General features: G+C 39.6%; 1 protein-coding gene across 4 annotated transcripts in view; it reads left to right on the top strand.

The window, feature by feature from the left end:
- The first annotated feature begins 7,966 nt into the window (after window positions 1-7,966).
- Window positions 7,967-19,531, top strand: part of Kat7 (lysine acetyltransferase 7) — a 30,611-nt gene continuing 19,046 nt past the window's right edge. For 3 of the 4 annotated variants that reach the window (XM_015495500.2, XM_015495499.2, XM_048789247.1), the window contains exons 1-5: window positions 7,968-8,159; window positions 10,862-11,009; window positions 14,311-14,487; window positions 15,619-15,858; window positions 19,430-19,512. In XM_015495500.2, the coding sequence (XP_015350986.1) occupies window positions 8,145-8,159; window positions 10,862-11,009; window positions 14,311-14,487; window positions 15,619-15,858; window positions 19,430-19,512 (663 nt within the window). In that variant the 5' untranslated portion in view covers window positions 7,968-8,144. Of the gene's footprint in view, window positions 8,160-10,861; window positions 11,010-14,310; window positions 14,488-15,618; window positions 15,859-19,429; window positions 19,513-19,531 lie in introns of all 4 variants that reach the window. The other variant, XM_048789264.1, reaches the window with a different exon arrangement.

Here is a 19,531-nt window from a genome sequence, read left to right as displayed (position 1 = left end):
GATATGCAGATGAATGGCACATGGTCCCCTCTCTGGACAGCATGCAGTCTGGTTTTCAAAAAATTTTCCTTAGCAATGACCTTTGGAAAACAAATCGGTGCCCATCTCCTTTCTGTGTCATACACCTGGATCATGACCTCAGGCTCCATCTTTCACATTCCTTTAAAATGTGCTCATGTGGTAATATGCACTTTGATTATTTTGGATTGACTTTTCCTGTACTCTGATGTGTCTTCCTTAGGTATAATAACAAGAATTAGACGCTATATTTCATGTGCAAGTATCATATGAATGTGTGTACCACTGTGTTAGCTGACTTTCTTTATCCACTTGCCATTCATTCATACACCCAATAGTTATTACATGCCTACTAAGTGTCATGCACTCTACTAGGGTCTAGGAATGGAATATAGGTAAAATGGACACTGCCCTCCTTGAGCCTACAGTCTGGGGTACATATGGGAGGAAACAGAAGGCAAAGGATCCATATACCACAAATAAATATAAAACTATAAGCTGGGACAAGTGCTAAGAAGAAAAGTACAGAGTGCTATAAGAGTGTGCAAGAGGGAACCCCTATCTAATCTGGAAGGCTCAGGGAAAGGTTTCCAAGGAAATGGCATTTAAGCCGAGATCTGAAAGAATTGTTGAAATAGGTAAAGATGAGTATGGGGAAAAACATTTAACGCAGAGTAAAGGGTATGTGCAAAGGTCCTGAGATAGAAGAAACCAGAGCATCCCTAAGAATTGCAGGAGGCCAAGTGAGACTGCATCATAGAGAATGAGGCAGAGGGTCATATGAGTCAGGCCCGCCTGGAAGGTTAGTCAGAAGATTGACCAAGAAGGTCTTCAGTCTTTATCCCACCGTGGATAGGCACATAAAAAGAAAGTCAGCCCATGATGACTCTTTTCCCCAGATTACTAATGTAGTTCACACTTATATTGAAGGAACAATACTGATGGTCTGAACTGCTAGGAACTTTCCCAGTGTCCTGAATGGTGTTGCTATGCCTGATTGGCACTGAGGAGGCCCCCAAACTGATGGATAAAAACCAGCCTACAGTCTTCAGGCAATGTATGTGCTCTGCCAATGTGGATATAGGGGCAGGGTGGAGTTCTCTGCCTGAGTATCAGCTCCACAGTGATGTTTGGAACAACCCCAACACTATAGGCCTTGTTCCTAGATAACTCTATCATATGCACCCCCCACTTACATAGTCTGCTTGCCCTACCTCCCCTCCTACAGCAGCTGTGCTCTCCACCCAATCTGGAGAAGGTTTTTGGATAAGAACTCTGACTCTGCCAAGGGTTGGGTCTTGACCTGGTAAGTTTAAGCCTCAGTACTATTGGGAAGCATGTATGCATACATAGCCTTAATAGTTTTCTAGAGGTATTAATGGAAACCATGGAAAAAGAGGGCTGGAATGGTCAGACCAGGCCTTTCTGAAGCCCTTCCTTACATCCTAGATATTATTTGGAGAATGTGGCTTGGTGCAGTGACATCTGCTGGCAAGACTGGGCAGGTGATAAAATGACCAGATGCCTACTCATTCTCATGTTTTTTCCAGACCAACAAGAATATCTTTGTTAACCCCTGAGATTGAGTTGGGCTCAACTTCAGTTAGAGAAAGGCTGAGGAATCCAAGATTGTGGATTTGAACCATGTATGAGCTAGTCTGCACTGAGCAGAGAAAATGTGTTTTCCTAGTTGTAGCTTGCACCTCTCATGTTGGCCAGTTGATTCACATTTGGGTATAGTTAGTCACAAGAGAGTTTGGGTAAACATGTATAAATGACTCAGGGAAACCCATTCCTAGGAAAGCATCTTTCAACAATTAAAAAGACTCATATTTTACAAATGGCAGAATGCAAGGTCACTTTTCATCCTCCTGAAGTTGATTAGTTTGGGAAATTTTTTAGTTTCTTACAGGAAAATGGTGTCTATAGAACCATCTTCATGGTTCTTATGGTGCTTAAGAGTGACTATGGCTTTTAAAGTGGCCCCTCAATACTTTCTGGGGTAGGGCATAAACTGCCTCCTGTTTTTATCAATGTCATCTATACATTCTGTTCAAAATTTCACTCTTCTTCAATAGCATGCTTTACTCACCCATACAGTACCAAGGCCTTGCACAGGCTAGGCAAGTGCTCTGCCACTAAGCTACAGCCCAAGTACTTTTTATTTACTTATTTATTTTTTGATACCATGGATTGAACCTAGGGGTGCTTTATCACTAAGCCACATCCCCAGCCCTTTATTTATTTTTTATTTTGAGATAGGGCCTCACTAAGTTGCTGTGGCTGGCCCCCAACTCATGGTTCTCCTGTCTCAGCCTCCTGAGTTGCTGGGATTACAGATGTGTGCCACCTTGATAGGCTTCTGACTTCTTAATAACTGACTCTGTAACTGAATATGACTCAGATAAAGCGTCTCTCTTTCTCATTCAAACTTAAAAGAAAAATCATCAAGACTCCGTCAGAGAAATTAGTAATGTGTAGATGTTCACAGAAAAGAAAAGAAAATAAACACACAGAAAACTGGGGTATATCCTCACTAGAAATAAAACCAGAAGCACAAGTGAGGGCAGTTTTCACTTTCAATAAAAACTGCAGAAATTTCAAAAGCGGTTAACATTTAGTTCTGGAAACAATGTCTTAAGTTAGCAGTATTGCACTAGTGATGATGTAAATTTGTTCAAGTTTTTTTTTTGGGGGGGAAAGAAATAAAGCAATAGATCAAGGGCAGAAATAAAGATAGAAGAGAGCTATAGATGCCTGCAGATACTGACTTCAGCATTATCTGACATGAAAGACCCACAAGCCCACAACGGGAATGAGATCACTTTATATCACAGTACTATGGCCAAAGTCACAAAGCTATTACAGTTACAATCGTGAAGATTACAGTAGAAAATGTTAAGAGTATGCCAAAAATATGAAATCTCATGTAAACAATGAATGCATATACATAAAAATGTGCATAAATAATAAAATGTGTGCAGATGGAGTAAAATTGGGCGGCTATGTAAAACAATAAAAAGAGCTTTGTGGTAGCGGTAAGATTAAGGATGTCTTATTCTCCTAAAAAATTTACTATTATTACAATGGACTGATAATTTTTGAAAAGTTGGAGGGGGCTGAGGGCAGGTGAAAGTCTTATCCCTTCTATACACACTTGTCCCAACTTGACAGGGAAAGGACGGTGTTGGCTTATTCATGGTGCACACTCAGCTGCCGGCCCAATGCCTAACACATATCAGATGCTCAGTAAATATTTGTTCAAATAAATAATGAAAATGACTATAATCTAAAAAGTCTCAACCCATGGTTACTGGGTACATTGCATCCTGGGGAATAACGAGGTATTTGGTTTTGGTGGAATCAAAAAACAAAGGCCCATCCATAATCGCAATTCCCTGGTCTTCTTGGTAAGTGAATTTGGGCATGGAAAACCCAGGGAGAGACCTTCTGTTAAAGCAAACCCAATTATACCGAGGAACATATGTTGCCCTGAGGCCTCTGCTGCCATAACAACATCATGTAACTATAACTACAGCCCTGGAGGGCTTTGGCCCCGTCAAATATGGAAAAAGATGTCTTCATCATAAGACAGCTTTGTGTTCAGACTGACTTCCCTAGGGGGCTTGGATCACGGAAGGGAGGTAGATAAGTGGAGGAAGGGGGAGATGAAGGGTAGGGACAGGAGAAGAATTCCTATTGAAACAGAATAGAGTGGGTTTTTTAAAGCAATTTTCAAAATGTGGTTATTTGAGTGTTTAGCTTTGGTAGTTATTTATAACCCCAGCTGCAGAGGCGGGGAGCTGTGTCTGAGCCTGCTGGGATCTATCCAATAAGTTCCCCCAGGGTGGGCTGGGGGTAGTGTTAAGAGTGATACAAGAACCAAATTAACAAGTGGCCAGAAGACATGAGGAGCTCCAGGCCACTTCCAGCAAGAGAAGGAAAGAAGGGTGCATTAGGACTAAGCTGACTCTATTTTTAAAGCAGCTGTAAATGAAAAGATTTTAATATGAGTTATGATCATATCAGCAACCTTTGAGATTCTCCCAAAGGGGTAGAGAGAAAGCCAATACTTTTATTCAAGAGTTAAAAGCTGAACCTGGCTCCCCTACCTAGCATCGTCTTAAAAAGGCCCTGGCATGGTTCTCCCACCTTATAAGACAGTCATTTGCACAGAGGAAATGCCAATCCCTGACCCCGCTGGGCACAAAAATGGTCAGAGAGAGGCATAGAGGAGAGAGGATAGCTGGTTCATGCAAGTCTTTCCTAACTGTCAATACCTGGCAGTGGTGTCAGGACTATTCAATATAGTGCCACCCTAATGACTGAGCCTTTTTAGGAGTCAGGAAGCAAGGGAGAAGCTGGAGACATTGTGACCAGCCAGGCAAGGATTCCAATCTTTAGGAGCTCCTAGGCCTTTGAGGAAACAATAAACAACTACACTTGAATTTGAAATATGATACCTATCAATTCCCTGGTAAGGGATCATCTCAAAGGAAATTGAGGGATCTTTAAGGGAGTTTACAAGACAAGACTGAGAAGTATGATTTCCTCCCTTGGTCTCCCTGACACTCTGATCATTCTCCTAACAGCTGCCAGAGTGAAGTCTCTAAAATGCAAGTCTGATCACAGGACTCCTTTGCTTAAAGTTCTTTAGAAACTGTCCATCACCTCCAGTCCAGTCTCCTTAGCAGGGCCCTGAAGGTCCTGCATGAACTGGTTCCCAACATCAGTCCTGCTTCTTTTGGCAAACACCTCATCTCTACCATGCCAAGGCAGTCACCCCCAGACACAATGCTGTTACACACATCTATTTCTGAAAATGCTGTTTCCTTTGCACCTCATTCTATGAAATTCCACTGGCTTCACTTCTTCTGTGTAAACCTACAAATCAAACACTTCATTCTTTCCTCTGTTCCACTTCTGGACCTTGTTTATCCTTTTGTTTTGCCATATAATACTCTACAGCATTTTGAAACTGAGCTTACTGAAAAGTAAGGCACTGGTCTGTCTTCCTTACTGGACTCAAAGTTCCTTCAGTAGTAAGAAGGTGCTTTGTCCATCTTGGTGTGACTCAGTGTCTGCTGTATAATACCTGGGTAATCACTCTTGTGTTTCTTGAGTTGAAGTGAGGTTGAACAGACAAAAGCAAACAATCATTGAGACTATGTAAAGATACAGTCACAAACATTAGGATGTTATAGCCATGACTAGGGTGGCTGGAAATATAAATAACAACAGCCATTTATTGAGCACTTGCTCTATTTCAGCAACTGTGATGAGTGCTTTACAAGACTAATTTCCTTCATTCCTTACAATAACTTGAGAAGTGGCCATTAGTGTTCCTACTTCACAGATGAGGGAACTAAGGCAGATAAACTTTAAAACGTGTCCAAGAGCAGATAGAAAGTGGCAGAGCTAGAGCTCACATCAAGGCCCCACACTTGACATTAGTAGAAATGATGAATAAAACAAGATTTGTGTTACTTTTGTCTATTTGAGAAATGGGGTGGGGAACATCATCTACCAATTGTACAAGTATAAATATAGCAGTCAATGAAAAATAATATATCACTAAGCTCTAATACTTGAATAAATGAGGAGGGCTGGGATTGTAGCTCAGTGGCAGAGCACTTGCCTTGCATACGTGAGGTCCTGGGTTCGATCCTCAGCACCACATAAAAAAATAAATAAAAATAAAGATATTGTGTCCATCTACAACTAAACACACACACACATAAAGAATAAATGAGGAAAGTCTCTCGGAAGAAAGAAAAATGTCAAGAGCGTTAGGAGATGCATCCAGGCACTAAGAAGAGCCTGTGAAGAAGCATAAAGACAGGGAGAACTGTGGAAAGTGCCTATGTGAAGTTTGGTGGGTAAGGATGGCAGGGGCTTTGAAACCAATAGCTCCTGCATATAATTGTGTCATGATGAAAATGACTCTAAAAGATTACATGCAGCTAAGGAGAAAAATAAAAATAAATAAATAAATAAATAAAATAAAGAAAACAATTTTTAAGATTCCCCTTTCTGGGGNGGGATATAGCCCAGTATATAACAGAGTGCCTAAATTATAAGAACCATTTATCAAAAGCCCCGCTGTTGTTTAAAAAAAAAAAGCTTGCCTTACAAGCACAAGGCCCTGGGTTCAATCCCTAGCACCACCAAAAAAAAAAAAAAAAAAAGATTCCTCTCTCTCTGTTCTAAATACACCTAGCTGCTCTGCTGTTGTTTTCCTTATAATCATATTTCTATCCTGGTGGTATTAGTGTTTTCATCTTTCCAAAAGAGCATGTACTTTTTGAGGTAAGAAACATGTCTAAATGAAATTGTAAACTCTTCAGTGTCAGCTGCAATGTTAGAGAACCCAGTATAAGAGATTGGTACCTAATGTTGAATATCTGTAATGCTAAAAACGATAAAGATATTCTGATTGACTAGCAAGCATATACTGCAGGTAAAAACACCATTGGGCACTATTAGAAAGTATGGTATAAACTGAGATATGTTCTTAATATGAGGTTCTTACCACTAATCAGGGATCCAGAACATCCATGAGTGACCTCAGGAGAACAGCAGTTAGTATAAAATACAGAGTGATAATGTGAAATTAAATGCATGAAGGGACAGAAGGAAGGGGCATAAAAAAGAAATATGAGACATCTTCAAATAAGTTTTCAACCCACTTATTCTAATATATTTATACTAAGCAATAAAAGTTAAATACTAAATACTAAATCTGCCTGTGTCAATAATAGCCCAGTATATCCTCAAGAAGAGTGCGTGCAAGCTAAATGTCTGGGACTTTTAACTCTTCAGAGTCCTCTGTTTAGCATTTCAGTCAGGTTGCTTTGTTCTAAATTCTGTGCCTGGGGTAAGTTATCTCAGCTGGTTGAAACTGAGTGCCTGAGCTTGCTTGGATTCCACCAAGCCACTCTCAGCCAAACCTCGTTCCTCTCATTCCTTCAGGGAGGTTAAATCTTGAAGCCTGATCTCCACTTTCCAGCCTTATAGCTCTTATTTCAACCTAATATCCTTGACCATTTTCTTCCTAGAAGAAGAAAATGGTTAAGGATATTTCTCATTATTAAATACCCATTCCTTTTTGGACTCCAGCTTTACTAAAAATATTCCTTCCTCTTCCTCCCTCCCCCACAAGCACTCTTGACTCATACATCGGGATTCCAAAGTCCATTTGGGTTAAATGGGGTTCAACGTTTCTCCTACACTCAAGAAATGTTTCCCACCCTGGCCACACTGCTCTCAGACCCAAACAGTGGGGGAAGGAGGTGGGTGCTCACCACAGAGCTAAACTGAGAATTCTTTGGAGCTACAGCTTTTGGAGAATAGCTTTGCCTCCTCCTGTAACGTGAACGACAAACTTATTGCTGTTCGCTTAGGGCAAGGACAATGTCTCCTCTACCACACGGGGAAACTTCCTCAGGACAGACGCCACCCTTTCGTTCCTTTTTTGAATCCCTATTCCCACCCTTTTGGGACACAAATTGACTCCTAAAAAACACAAGTTTCTTGTGCAAAATTATCCCTTCCCAACTTGAGTTTATGTGATAAATGGAATCGTCTTTTAGGCAGTTAGGCAACGAATGGGTTAAACTTCGACAACCTGATGGATTCTGGGGATTTCCTTTTTCGAGTCCAGAAATTAAAACGACCGGGAAGAGAAATTTTGCCCAAGGTAAAGATGAAAACTGTTAACTTCAAATGTCAGGCTTCTGCCCCAAAGAAGAATGGCTGCCCACGACCACGAAGGGTGCCACTTCCCTAACTAAAAATGGCTGGCCGAAAGGTCCACTACCGGTACCACTTCCAGCCCAAATCCAAAATGGCGATCACTAGCCTCACCAAAAGAAGAGAACCTCCCAGCACCCTCTCTGGCTCATAACGTCAGGTGACGCGAGCTCCAGCCGGAAGTGAAGGAAAAAGCGCTTCAGCCCGCCGCGCCTGCGCAGGAAGCTCTAGACGCTGAGAGGCAGGAGGCACTTGGGATCGTCCGCTGGATTGGGACTGCTACAGAGGCCGCCACGGAGCCCGCCGGAGCCACCGTTCCTGCTGCTGCTGCCGCCGCTGCCCGAATCGGAACCGTCGGGCCGCAGCCGCCGGCAATGCCACGAAGGAAGGTGAGAAACGGGAGAGGGATGGCGGGTTTTTAAGGACAGTCGATGAAGCAACGTGACGCAGTTGGCCACGCCTTGAAGTGGTCGGGTTCCAACTTCCCGCTCCCCCAAACCTAGCTCAGCCACCCTCTCTTCAGTCGGTACCCAACAGAAAAATGTGGGCCCGACCCTGGCCTCGGCCTATGCTTGCAACTATTCCCGCCCTCTACTTGCCCGGATCGGAGGCGTTCTTATTGTTAATTGGTCTCTGAAACGTCTCGGAGCACATTGATTGGCTGGTGACGCCGCCTATTTGGGCCCAACGGTCACCTCCCCGCGTGCGGGGGCGGTGTCTGGGCCAGGCCCCAGCGTTCTGCCACTGGTTGTGGTGAACGATCCCTCCTCTCTCGATTGGACAAGCTTGGCAGTCTGTCCCGTGGGGGCGCGGTTTAGTAGGGCCTGGATTGGGTGACCCGAGTCCCCGCCCTTCGGGTGTGGAAGCTGGTAGTTGCGGAGGCGTGGTTTGTTGTGAGGCTCTCCTTCCCAGGTGGGGGGCACAACAAAGCCAAGGACCGAGGTGGTGGAAAACCAGCGCCCACTCCCGAGGGATCCCTTTCAGGCCTGTAGCGTCTAAGCTATCATCTTCCTGTATTTGCTTAGTTTGTCACAAATGCTGTTCGTAGGTTAATAAAAACTTGGGTGTAATTGGAATGGTCTTATGAGATCACACAGGAACACCCGCTTCTCTTTTTTCAACTGAGCACACAGAAGCTTACTGGAATGTCTCAAAGCTACTCATCAGGCATTAGCAGAGCCACAACTACAAAACAAATGTAGTGCAGTTCAACAGATTTTCATTGACTGGTTGCTGGAGAGTGAAAAATTCAATAAGACTTAATCCGTGGCTTAAAGATATAAATCTGATGGGTAAAACAGACATACAAGTAACCATAGAAAGATGTAGTAAGTTATTTACTTGGGAATATAAACACAGTGTTAAGAGAAGGGAAATGAGGAGCAATTAAGTCTGCTCTGGAGTTAGTTGGAAAGTAAATTGGTGAAAACCAAAAAGAAGAGTTGAGTTCTATCTATGGTCAAGCCAGGAGGAGCAAGTCAGAGGTCAGGGATTCACATATCTGGGTCATTGAACTAGGTGACCTTTAAGATTTCCTTTCATCCTAGTGATTTTCTGTGACCCTTTCTGAGGCCTTTGTTGATATCTGGGCAGGCTACCCATGAAATATTTGGAAAGCTGGGTGGGTGGTATTCTGCTCATTTCTGGAGAAAATCTTTTCCCACAGAGGCTTACCACGTTAGATATTTACACATTTAATGTCTCCTAAAATGACCTAAGTTGGTAGATGGTATTTATGCAGGAATACTGTCAGTACTTTGGAATAAGTCCACAGTCTTTCTGCAATGCCCAAATGCAATGAGTTCTCTAAAATGCATTTTTTTTTTTTTTTTTTTTAGTAACTAGTTTGGCAAATCTGTCCTAAACTATCCTGAGGCTACTTATGGTTTTTGTGTGTATACCCTTTTGTGTGTATACCCTTTTTGTGTGTATACCCTTTTACTGTTTATATATATTTGCTGTAGGAATGCTAATGTGTTTGATTATGGTTTTTTTTTTCAAGGTATATGTGAAGTATTTCTTTTCTAAATGTGTGAGAAATTATGAATTCCAAATACTTGGCCTCAAGGGGCTTATTCTTTGAATAGAGCATTAGGATTTGGGGTACATTTCAATGGTAAGAGTGAGTGCTTAGCATGCTTGAAGCTCTGGTTTAATTCCCAGCACCAAAGGAAAAAAAAAGAAATAAACAAACAAACAAACAAAAAACCCAACCCAAACACTGGGACTTATAGTTTGAAGCTAGATGGAACTTTTGGCAAATATTCTTCTCTTTCTGGCTTAGTAAAATGGATAGGGATAATGCACAATTGATAAATGTAATCTTTATGCCTAATTACTCTTTAGGAGGCTAACTGACAAATAATTCTTAACTGAAATGTGATTTTATTTTTTAAACCCTGGTTCTGAATATCTTTGAATTTTCAGTACAAGGATATCTTTTTCAGCACTTTTGTCAGTCACGTAGAGAAACTTCAGTGACACATGGCATAAGATAGAAGTTTTATCTCTTTCTGCTTTAGTTCTATTGGGATCAGAGTTATAGGCTATGATATTTTGAAATGATGTATGGCTTTTTAAAAATGCGATACTAAGGGGTTGGGGTTGTGGCTCAACGGTAGAGTGCTCACCTAGCACTGTGAGCCCCTGGGTTCAATCCTCAGCACCACATAAAAAAATAAATAAATAAACAAAATTACCTGAAAGTTAAGTGGAACATAGCAGCAACATTTTTCACACTACTACGGTTTGTTTGTTTTGGTGTGGTTATGTCAGCCAGACCATTATGAGTGGGTACTTTTATTTTCAGTTTGTGATACTCATCACCAAATGGACTTGGTTCAGAATTAGTGATAATACAAGAATTCTTTCTTTACTTATTCAGCAAAGGTATCTTATTTGTAAGTTGCTCCATTTAAATGTCCTAAACAGAGGGAAGCTGGCTCTGGGGCAGGGAGGAGAAATACTTGTGGAGTCCTTTCTTGGTCTGAACTTTGTATTTCCAGCATCGTGGTTCATTTTATTTCCAGTACTTATACAAACCCACAGAGTAAATGCTTCTGTGCTAATGTCTGGATCTATGGTATTACAGAGGAATGCAGGCAGTAGTTCAGATGGAACCGAAGATTCCGATTTTTCTACAGATCTCGAGCACACAGACAGTTCAGAGAGTGATGGCACATCCCGCCGATCTGCCCGAGTCACCCGCTCCTCAGCCAGGCTAAGCCAGAGTTCTCAAGGTAAAAATCTTTGTTCTTCCTGACCACTTTTCACAGTGGACTCACTGGTCATCATATTATTGTGCTAGTTAATGTGGAAACTAGACTCATGGCTTATAGATGACAGAATCTGGTAAAATGTAAGACAAATACAGAAGTATTAGGCCTTTAAAAATGCTTCTGTTGGGACTGGGGTTGTGGCTCAGCGGTAGAGTGCTTGCCTAGCATGTGCAAGGCGCTGGGTTCGATCCTCAGCACCACCTAAAAATAAATAAAATAAAGGTATTGTGTCCAACTACAACTAAAAAATGCTTCTGTTGGGCTTAGTACCCAAAGCAGGTATCACGGATGTAATATGTTTGCTTTGAGTCTTTTTTTTTTTTTTTTTTTAAAGACTATGGTATTAGCATCAATTAAGTGGGAATGTTGTCTCTTCACTCTGTTAGAAGAGCTTAGGGGCTTAAAAGAGTCTCTTGAAGTTGTTATTGTATGAGGTCCAGTGCTTCTAAAAGCATGTTTAATTCTGGAATGTAGTTAGATACACATTTGATGGATATAACTAGTTGTACCCAAATATTGTTTAAATACTCAGAATATTGCTTTGGTAGTAAAAAAACAAGAATCTCAAAGTTGGAAGATAGTTTGAAGATTCTCTAGTGTATTTACCCATCTGGGCTTAGGTTTGGAGGATATGCCTGACCCCTCATGATTCTGCTCAGAGATTGCCTAAAAATGAAAGCAAGTTATAGTTAATACAGAAAGCTGCTGATCAATCTGCCTTGAGTACTTGACTAGTGTTGATTTGATTGCTGCTACATGAGCATGTGACAAAATGAGAAAAAAAACATGAGTTTTTTAAGTAAAAAGGTAGGAATATTCTCTCAAGAACTGTTCCCACTATTGTTAATTTAAGGTTTCAACTGAAATATGATTATTTTCTCTTGATTTCTCCACTTTTTTCCCCCCCTGAGGTACTGGGAATTGAATCTAGGATGCCCTCCCATTCAACTATATACCAGTCCTTTTATTTTTTTGAGGCAGGGTCTTGCTAAGTTGCCCTAGACTGGCCTTGAATTTTAAATTCTCCTGCCTCAGCTGAGATTATAGGTGTGCTTTACTGGCCCTGAAATTCCTCAATCTTTTTTTTTTTTTTTTTTTGGTGGTGCTGGGGGTTGAACCCAGGGCCTTGTGCTTGTAAGGCAAGCTTTTTTTTTTTAAACAACAGCGGGGCTTTTGATAAATGGTTCTTATAATTTAGGCACTCTGTTATATACTGGGCTATATCCCAGTATACTGGGATACTGTAATAGAAGAATCACAGTTCCTGCCCTCAAGGGGCTTAGTTTATTGTGAGATATAGATAGCTAAAATATAATGGTAATAATATAATGTGGACAGGGCTGTGAGAAAGGTGTTTTTTTTTTTTTTTTTAATTATTTTTAGTTGTAAATGGACAGAATGCTTGTATTTGTTTATTTATATGTGGTGCTGAGGATTGAACCCAGTGCCTCACACATGCTAGGGAAGCACTTTGCCACTGAGCAAATAAGCCCCAACCCTGAGATTTGCCCATATTATAGAAGCCTAGATGTGAGGCAGCCAACTGAAGACAGGTCTTTCAGAATGACTTCTCATGGGATCTATAGGAATTTATAAGTTAAAAGATGGTAAAATATTATTCTAGGAAGAGGGAACAGTATATGCTTTTAAGAACCATAATTTGCCATGCCTCAGATGCTTGAAGATTGTAAATATTCAGAACAGCTTGGAAGGGCTGGGGCTGTAGCTTGGTGGTAGATTACTTGCCTCGAATGTGTTAGGCACTGGGTTTGATCCTCAGCACCACATAAAAATAAATAAAGATACTGTGTCCATCTACAACTAAAAAAAAACAGCTAGAAAATGCATGAGCTCTGGATCTTTTTCTAGTTATTTTACTTCATGACCACAAAGTTCCACAGTTTGGGCTGCGGATGTAGCTAGGTTGAAGAGGGCTTGTTTAGCTTGTTTAGGCCCTGGGTTCAATCCCCAGCACCAAAAGATGGCACAACTCCTGGGAGCATCATTCACATTGTACTATATGTGAGCCCATTCTCTTTAAAGTGAAATGTAGACTACCTTGTGAGCAGAGGAGTCACATCCTCAGTGCATTTTTGTGTTGTATTTAGAGACAGGGTCTCTCTGAGTTGCTCAGGACCTCTCTTAAGTTGCTGAGACTAATTTTGAATTCGTGATCCTCCTGCCTCAGCCTTCTGAAACACTGGGATTACAGGTTCGTGCCACTGTGCCCAGTTGTCCTTGAGGAATCTTTACAATTTATACATTATTCTAGGATTTATTTTGTTGTTTAGAATATGATTTAATTTCAGCTTTGAATTTCTTTTATTTCCCATAAGTATCATCAGGTTAGAGATGTAAAAGGGCTGCTGAGTGCTTCAGAATAGGTTTTGCCATCCAAAAGAACTTAAGAAGCTATTTTTCTTTGTGTCTTGTCTTTCGGGTCTAATATGATTTTGCATAAGAGTCTGAGAGTAACTGGGTGTGGTGGGGCATGCCTGTGATTCCATTGACTCAGGAGGCTGAGGCAGGAGGATCACAAGTTCAAGGTCAGCCTCAGCAACTTGGTGAGGCCCTGTCTCAAAATAAAAAAAATTAAAAGCATTGTGAACTGTGGATAGCTCAGTGGGTTTAGTCCCCTGTACAAAAAAAAAAAAAAAAAAAAAAGTATGGGTAATTAGAAATTAGAAAGAAAAACAAGCCCCACCTATTGAAGAGAAAATATACTTGGTAATAGAATGGTACTATAACAAACAGTAGTATAGGATACTATAATATATAATAATATTATAATTAGTAGTAGAATATCTGTTTTATGGTAGGTTAGAGTATGGAAGGAAAGAGGATGAGACCAATATATGTAGAGCACTTTCTTCATACCAGGCACTACATTAAGTGCTCTCTATGCATTTTTTCACTTACTCCTTACCACAAGCTATGAGGAATGTGTTACCAGTATTTTCTTTTTTTAATAGGTCAATAAACAGGTTTGGAGGGATTAGCTTGACCAAAATGCCATAGCTAGTTGCCATAGTAGAGTGGAATTGAATCAAGTTCAGTCTTGTTTCCAGAACCTAAGCAATTAATATTATACTATGTTGTATATATATATCTGAGCTAAACTGTTTTGCTAATGTTTTTTAGTAAAATGGGTATTTTTAAAGTTTTGTTGAATTTTGTAAAATAGGAAGAAAAGGAAACTACATTTTAATAAATTATATGTTCCCTTCTTTTTTATTTTATGGTCTTTTAAAATTGGGATCAGATTCTAGCCCTGTTCGAAATTTGCAGTCTTTTGGCACTGAGGAGCCGGCCTATTCTACCAGGAGAGTGACCCGTAGTCAGCAGCAACCCACCCCAGTGACTCCAAAAAAGTATCCGCTTCGGCAGACTCGTTCATCTGGCTCAGAAACTGAGCAAGTGGTTGATTTTTCAGATAGAGGTGAGTAGGTATGATGTCACTTGTATATATTACAGAGAATCTGGGCAGTTGGCTTTTAAGGAGGGCTTGGGCATTGTAGATAGATACCTAATACTGAAAAAAATTCAGCCAAATGAACTCTGCTTACTTGATTCCTTTCTTTTATCTTGCTGAGAACAGTTTGGTACCTCAAATCTCCTTGGTCCAGAGTAGCTGGAGTACATATTAGAACCTGTAATAGGAACAAGGGAGTAGGGCCTTCTCAACCATAGATGAAGATGGCCTGACAGATTTTCCTGTAATTATGCTTGCCTGCCAGTCTGTTTATCTCTGAATTTCTGAGTAGTATTGACCTTCATAGGACTTTTGAGGTTATGATTCACCAGCCCAAAGGCCTTAGAACAAGAGGCCTGAGAGTAGAGCTTGGAAGATGCTGAGCTTCTGGTAGCTTACCAACATGGTTGGCTGGTTTGCTTGCACTGTTTTTAAATTTTTAAAAATCTGTTGCCAGTATTTTGAAATATAAAGATTTCATATAATAACCTAGATTACTAGTTCATTAAGAAAATAGGAAGATCTGGGAACACTGAGTCGCCATTTACCCATAGTAATAATTGGCTGGAACTGAATGGTAGCTTTCTCCTTTTGATGGACAGTGATCTCTCTGTGTGATCTTGCCTTTCCCCTGTAAGCATTTGATTTACAATCCTTGATTTTGAGTCTGGAATTTGAAGATTAGATTGCTAGACTGTCTGTAAGCTAACTCAAGAGTTTTAAGTCTTGTTATATTCATACCGCATTATTCAATGTCATCCAGAAAGAGAACCATTTTCATTTTGTGTTTCTTCTAGAAAGAAAGTGTGATGGTTATTTTTTAAAAAATTATTTCCGTGGAGTTTTGATTACCCATGACTGTCAACTTAGGAGAAACATAAGAGAAGTGAAATGTATTAGGTAAAGCCCAAGTTTAATTTTAATCAGAATTTAAAGTTGCACAAAAGGAATTTTGTCAGTATCTTATAGCAAATACATAACTAAGAGTTACTGGTAAAGTCATAGAGACTTTATGAGAAGCCCATAAATTCTTCTGAATAGTAAACTTCTAAATGAATGAATCCCATTCATAAGTTCTACCAATTACTTTTGCTTTAGAAACTAAAAATGCAGCTGATCATGATGAGTCACCACCTCGAACTCCAACTGGAAATGCACCTTCTTCTGAGTCTGACATAGACATCTCCAGCCCCAACGTGTCTCATGATGAGAGCATTGCCAAGGACATGTCCCTGAAGGACTCTGGCAGCGATCTCTCTCATCGCCCCAAGCGCCGTCGCTTCCATGAAAGCTATAATTTCAATATGAAGTGTCCTACACCAGGCTGTAACTCTCTAGGTTGGTGTGCCCTGGCTTCACTACTTCTTCATTCTTTGGTTTTGTCTTTCTGAGGAATTAGGATCAGCCAGAAATATTTTGTGTTCTGTTGTGATCTAGCTTCTTAGACTTTTCAGTGGTTAGATGTTGAGAGTAACAGTGTGTTGCTCACTTGAATGAAAGCATTTCTGCTTCTTAGCCTGCTGTCCATAACAGCAGATCTAATGCAAGGAAATTAACTATGATGAACCACTTACTTTATCAAGAACTTTTCCTAGTGAAAAATTCCCTTCTTTTCGCATCAAAAATAAAACAGAGCTGGGTGTGGTGGTATACGCCTGTAATCCCAGCGACTCCAGAGGCTGAGGCAGGATGATCACAAGTTCAAAGCTAGCCTTAGCAAAAGTGAGGTGCTAAGCAACTTAGGGAGACCCTGTCTCTAAATAAAATACAAAATAGGGTGGGATGTGGCTCAGTGGTCGAGTGCCCCTGAGTTTAATCCCTGGTACCAAAACAATAAATAAACAAAAAATGATGACCAGCTATCTCCAATTTTCTTATTATATAGCAGATAGTTCACATTGAGGAGGACTGATAGAGCATAAGCTAGTGGAGAATATTGGTTGCATGGCTATGGTTGTTAAGGAAATGAGAAAAACAGATTTCTTACGAATAGGCTGTGAAACTAATAAATACATGTGAGACCGTGGCCTTTTGTGACTTCAGTAGTTTTTTGTGGCTTGTGTACTTAATAAATATAAACATGATAAAGTATTTCTTTTCACATAAATATCTCATTTTTTCCTAAGACTTAATTCTTATTCAATAACTAGGGATTCTTAGATTCTTTTTTTTTTTTTTTTTTAATTTTTATTTATTTTTTCAAAAAGAGAGAGAGAGGTAGAGAGAGAGAATTTTTAATATTTATTTTTTAGTTATCAGCGGGCACAACATCTTTGTTTGTATGTGGTGCTGAGGATCGAACCGGGGCCGCACGCATGCCAGGCGAGCGCGCTACCGCTTGAGCCACATCCCCAGCCCTATTCTTAGATTCTTAAATGATTTGAAGCCCATTTGTGCTGCTCAGGTGAGCTGAGATACAAATATCATGGGTTAAGCTTTTGTGTAAAGTTGGAACACAACACTTGGGAGATAAGGTGCCTTTCACAACAAATTTTTTGAGACTTCCCAGTGCATATAATAGTTATGTCATAGAATCTATGTATAGCTACCTAGTACAGTAGCATTAAGGTTTAAAAAAGTACATACCTTAGTTAAAAAGAGTGCTTGCCTAGTATGTACAAGGCTCTGGGTTTAGGTCCCAGATACGGAAAAAAAAAAAAAAATTTTTTTTTTTTAAAAAAAGAAGAATATTGTTAAAAGAAAGCTAATGTTCCTATGCATTGTTGAAAAAAAAAAAAAATGATGCCAGTAGTCTTATTTGATGCAGAGTTGCCACAAGCCAGTATCTGCCAAGCACAATAAAATGAAATAATGCCTGTATCTGAAAGCACGCTTGTTTAGCAGTGATGATACATTTTTATATATGGTGTTTGACCACTGAAGGTAGTCTTTTGGGTGTCCAGGAAATAGTCATAAGTTGCTTAATGTCAGGGATGCATTCTGAGAGAGTATATTTATACAAATGTAGATGGTATAGTTTACTATACTTCCAGTCTATATGGGGTGTGTGTGTTTAAAAAACAGCCAGTTGCTCCTAGGGCACTGATGAACAAAACGAGATTAAATCAAACATAAGTGAAAATGGTGCTGTGGAGAGATGTGATAAACTCAAGATGTGTGAGGCTGTTGCCCATAACATATGGCACACTGTTTTACAGAAAACTTTTTTTCCCCTTCAGTATTGGGGATTGAACCCAGGGGCACTAGACCACTGAGCTGTATTCCCAACCCTTTTTATTTTTAATTTGAGACAGAGTCTTGCTGAGTTGCTAAGGGTGGCCTTGAAGGTTTGAACTTGTTATTCTTCCGTCTCAGTCTCTTGAGTAGCTGGTGGTGTTGGCATGCACCACCACATGGAGCTTCAATAAACATTTTTAAATAAATAGAAGGACTACATTCTTAACATGAAAGCCATATTATAGTAAATTCACAAACCAGTAACAGTTGTTTATTTTATCATTTTCAAGTATTATGTACTCTACATAATTTTATGGGCAATGCTTTTTCTATGACTGGCAATGCAGTAGGTTTATTTGCATCAGCATTATCAGAAACACATGAGTAATGGGTCTTACTACCATGTGACGATAGCTGTGATGTCACTAGGTGATAGGAATTTTTTGGCTCCATTATAATATTATGGGATTACTATCATATATATGGTCCATTGTTGACTGAAAAATTGTTTTGCAGTGTATGACCTAAGTGTCTGGCTCTCCACAATTACATTTTTAATAATACAGTTCCAAGGATCTGGTAGTCTAAATGTCATAGAATACCACTCCCACCATTTTTGAACTATTTTTGCCCTTTGAATGTACTCTCTAGGGCTGGGGCTTGTGGCTCAGTGGTAGTGCACTTGCCTGGCATGTGTGAGGCACTGGGTTCGATTCTCAGCACCACATATAAATAAATAAAATGAAGGTCTATCAATAACTAAAAAAAATTTTTTTAAAAAATATACTCTATAACAGTTGTATAGTTTTTAGCATTGTCGCATCTCTTACTGAAAATTAAATAATTTCTTTTTTCCATGAAAGACAGGTGGAGATTTTTGTAGAAATTCAGCTTAGGTAACTTATCTTTTTACTTCATTAGCAATGTTTCAGTTCTTTTACTCTCTGGTGTTTTATAAGCCTCTTATTAAAGAGATGTATAACAAGGAAATAATGTTCAGTTTCTCTGTGTGTTTTCAAAAAAACACATGAAAAATAGAAGAATAAGAGTCACTCTTTTAGATAAAACAAACTTTCCGTGTTACTATTCCCAATGTTTAAGCTCCTAAAGAAGGCATTGTACTGCCAATTTCAAGATTTAATTATAGAAGCTTAAATCTTCAAACAAAACCAGTCATTCCTCCAAGCAGTGGTATACTTAATCCTATTCAAAATTATCAAAATGTTTATTTATATGTTAGAAAAGGGCATTTTCTTTGTTTTTCAGTTTCTTTTGATTATTGAAGGGAGTTAAATTCAGATTGGATAGCATTGCATTATAGAAAGAATAATACACTTATTCATTTATATGACTTTATTAATTTAACGTGAGTTAAATTCCACCAAAGGAAAGTGTTCTTGTTTCTAATTTTGTGTCTTATTATAAATGTTTGACTTTATGACATTTTGGGATTTAATAATATTTGTATCAGAACAAAAGGAGCTGTAGTTTATATTAAACATAACAAGTATGTTCAAAGATTGACAGATGCATTCTGTAGGAAAAAGTTTATGGTGGGTGTAAGCCATAACCCCAACATCACTTACCTTTGGTGGATTCCATCTGAGTGACATATATTTGATAAAAATATATGTTTTATATTTACCAAGAAAACAGGTTTGTTGTGGAGAATAGTCTCACTTTCTAAGCTTAAATCTTCTTTCTGGAGATAAAGTTTTCCATCCTTTAACAGGGCACCTTACAGGAAAACACGAGAGACATTTCTCCATCTCAGGATGCCCGCTCTATCATAACCTCTCAGCCGATGAATGCAAGGTAATTGTATTCTCATTTA

The sequence above is a fragment of the Marmota marmota genome, unplaced genomic scaffold (genome assembly GCF_001458135.2).
Source record: "Marmota marmota marmota unplaced genomic scaffold, marMar, whole genome shotgun sequence".
NCBI lineage: Eukaryota > Metazoa > Chordata > Mammalia > Rodentia > Sciuridae > Marmota > Marmota marmota.
The sequence above is the reverse complement of the archived record's forward strand: the minus strand, read 5'-3'. Positions and strand labels throughout refer to the sequence as shown.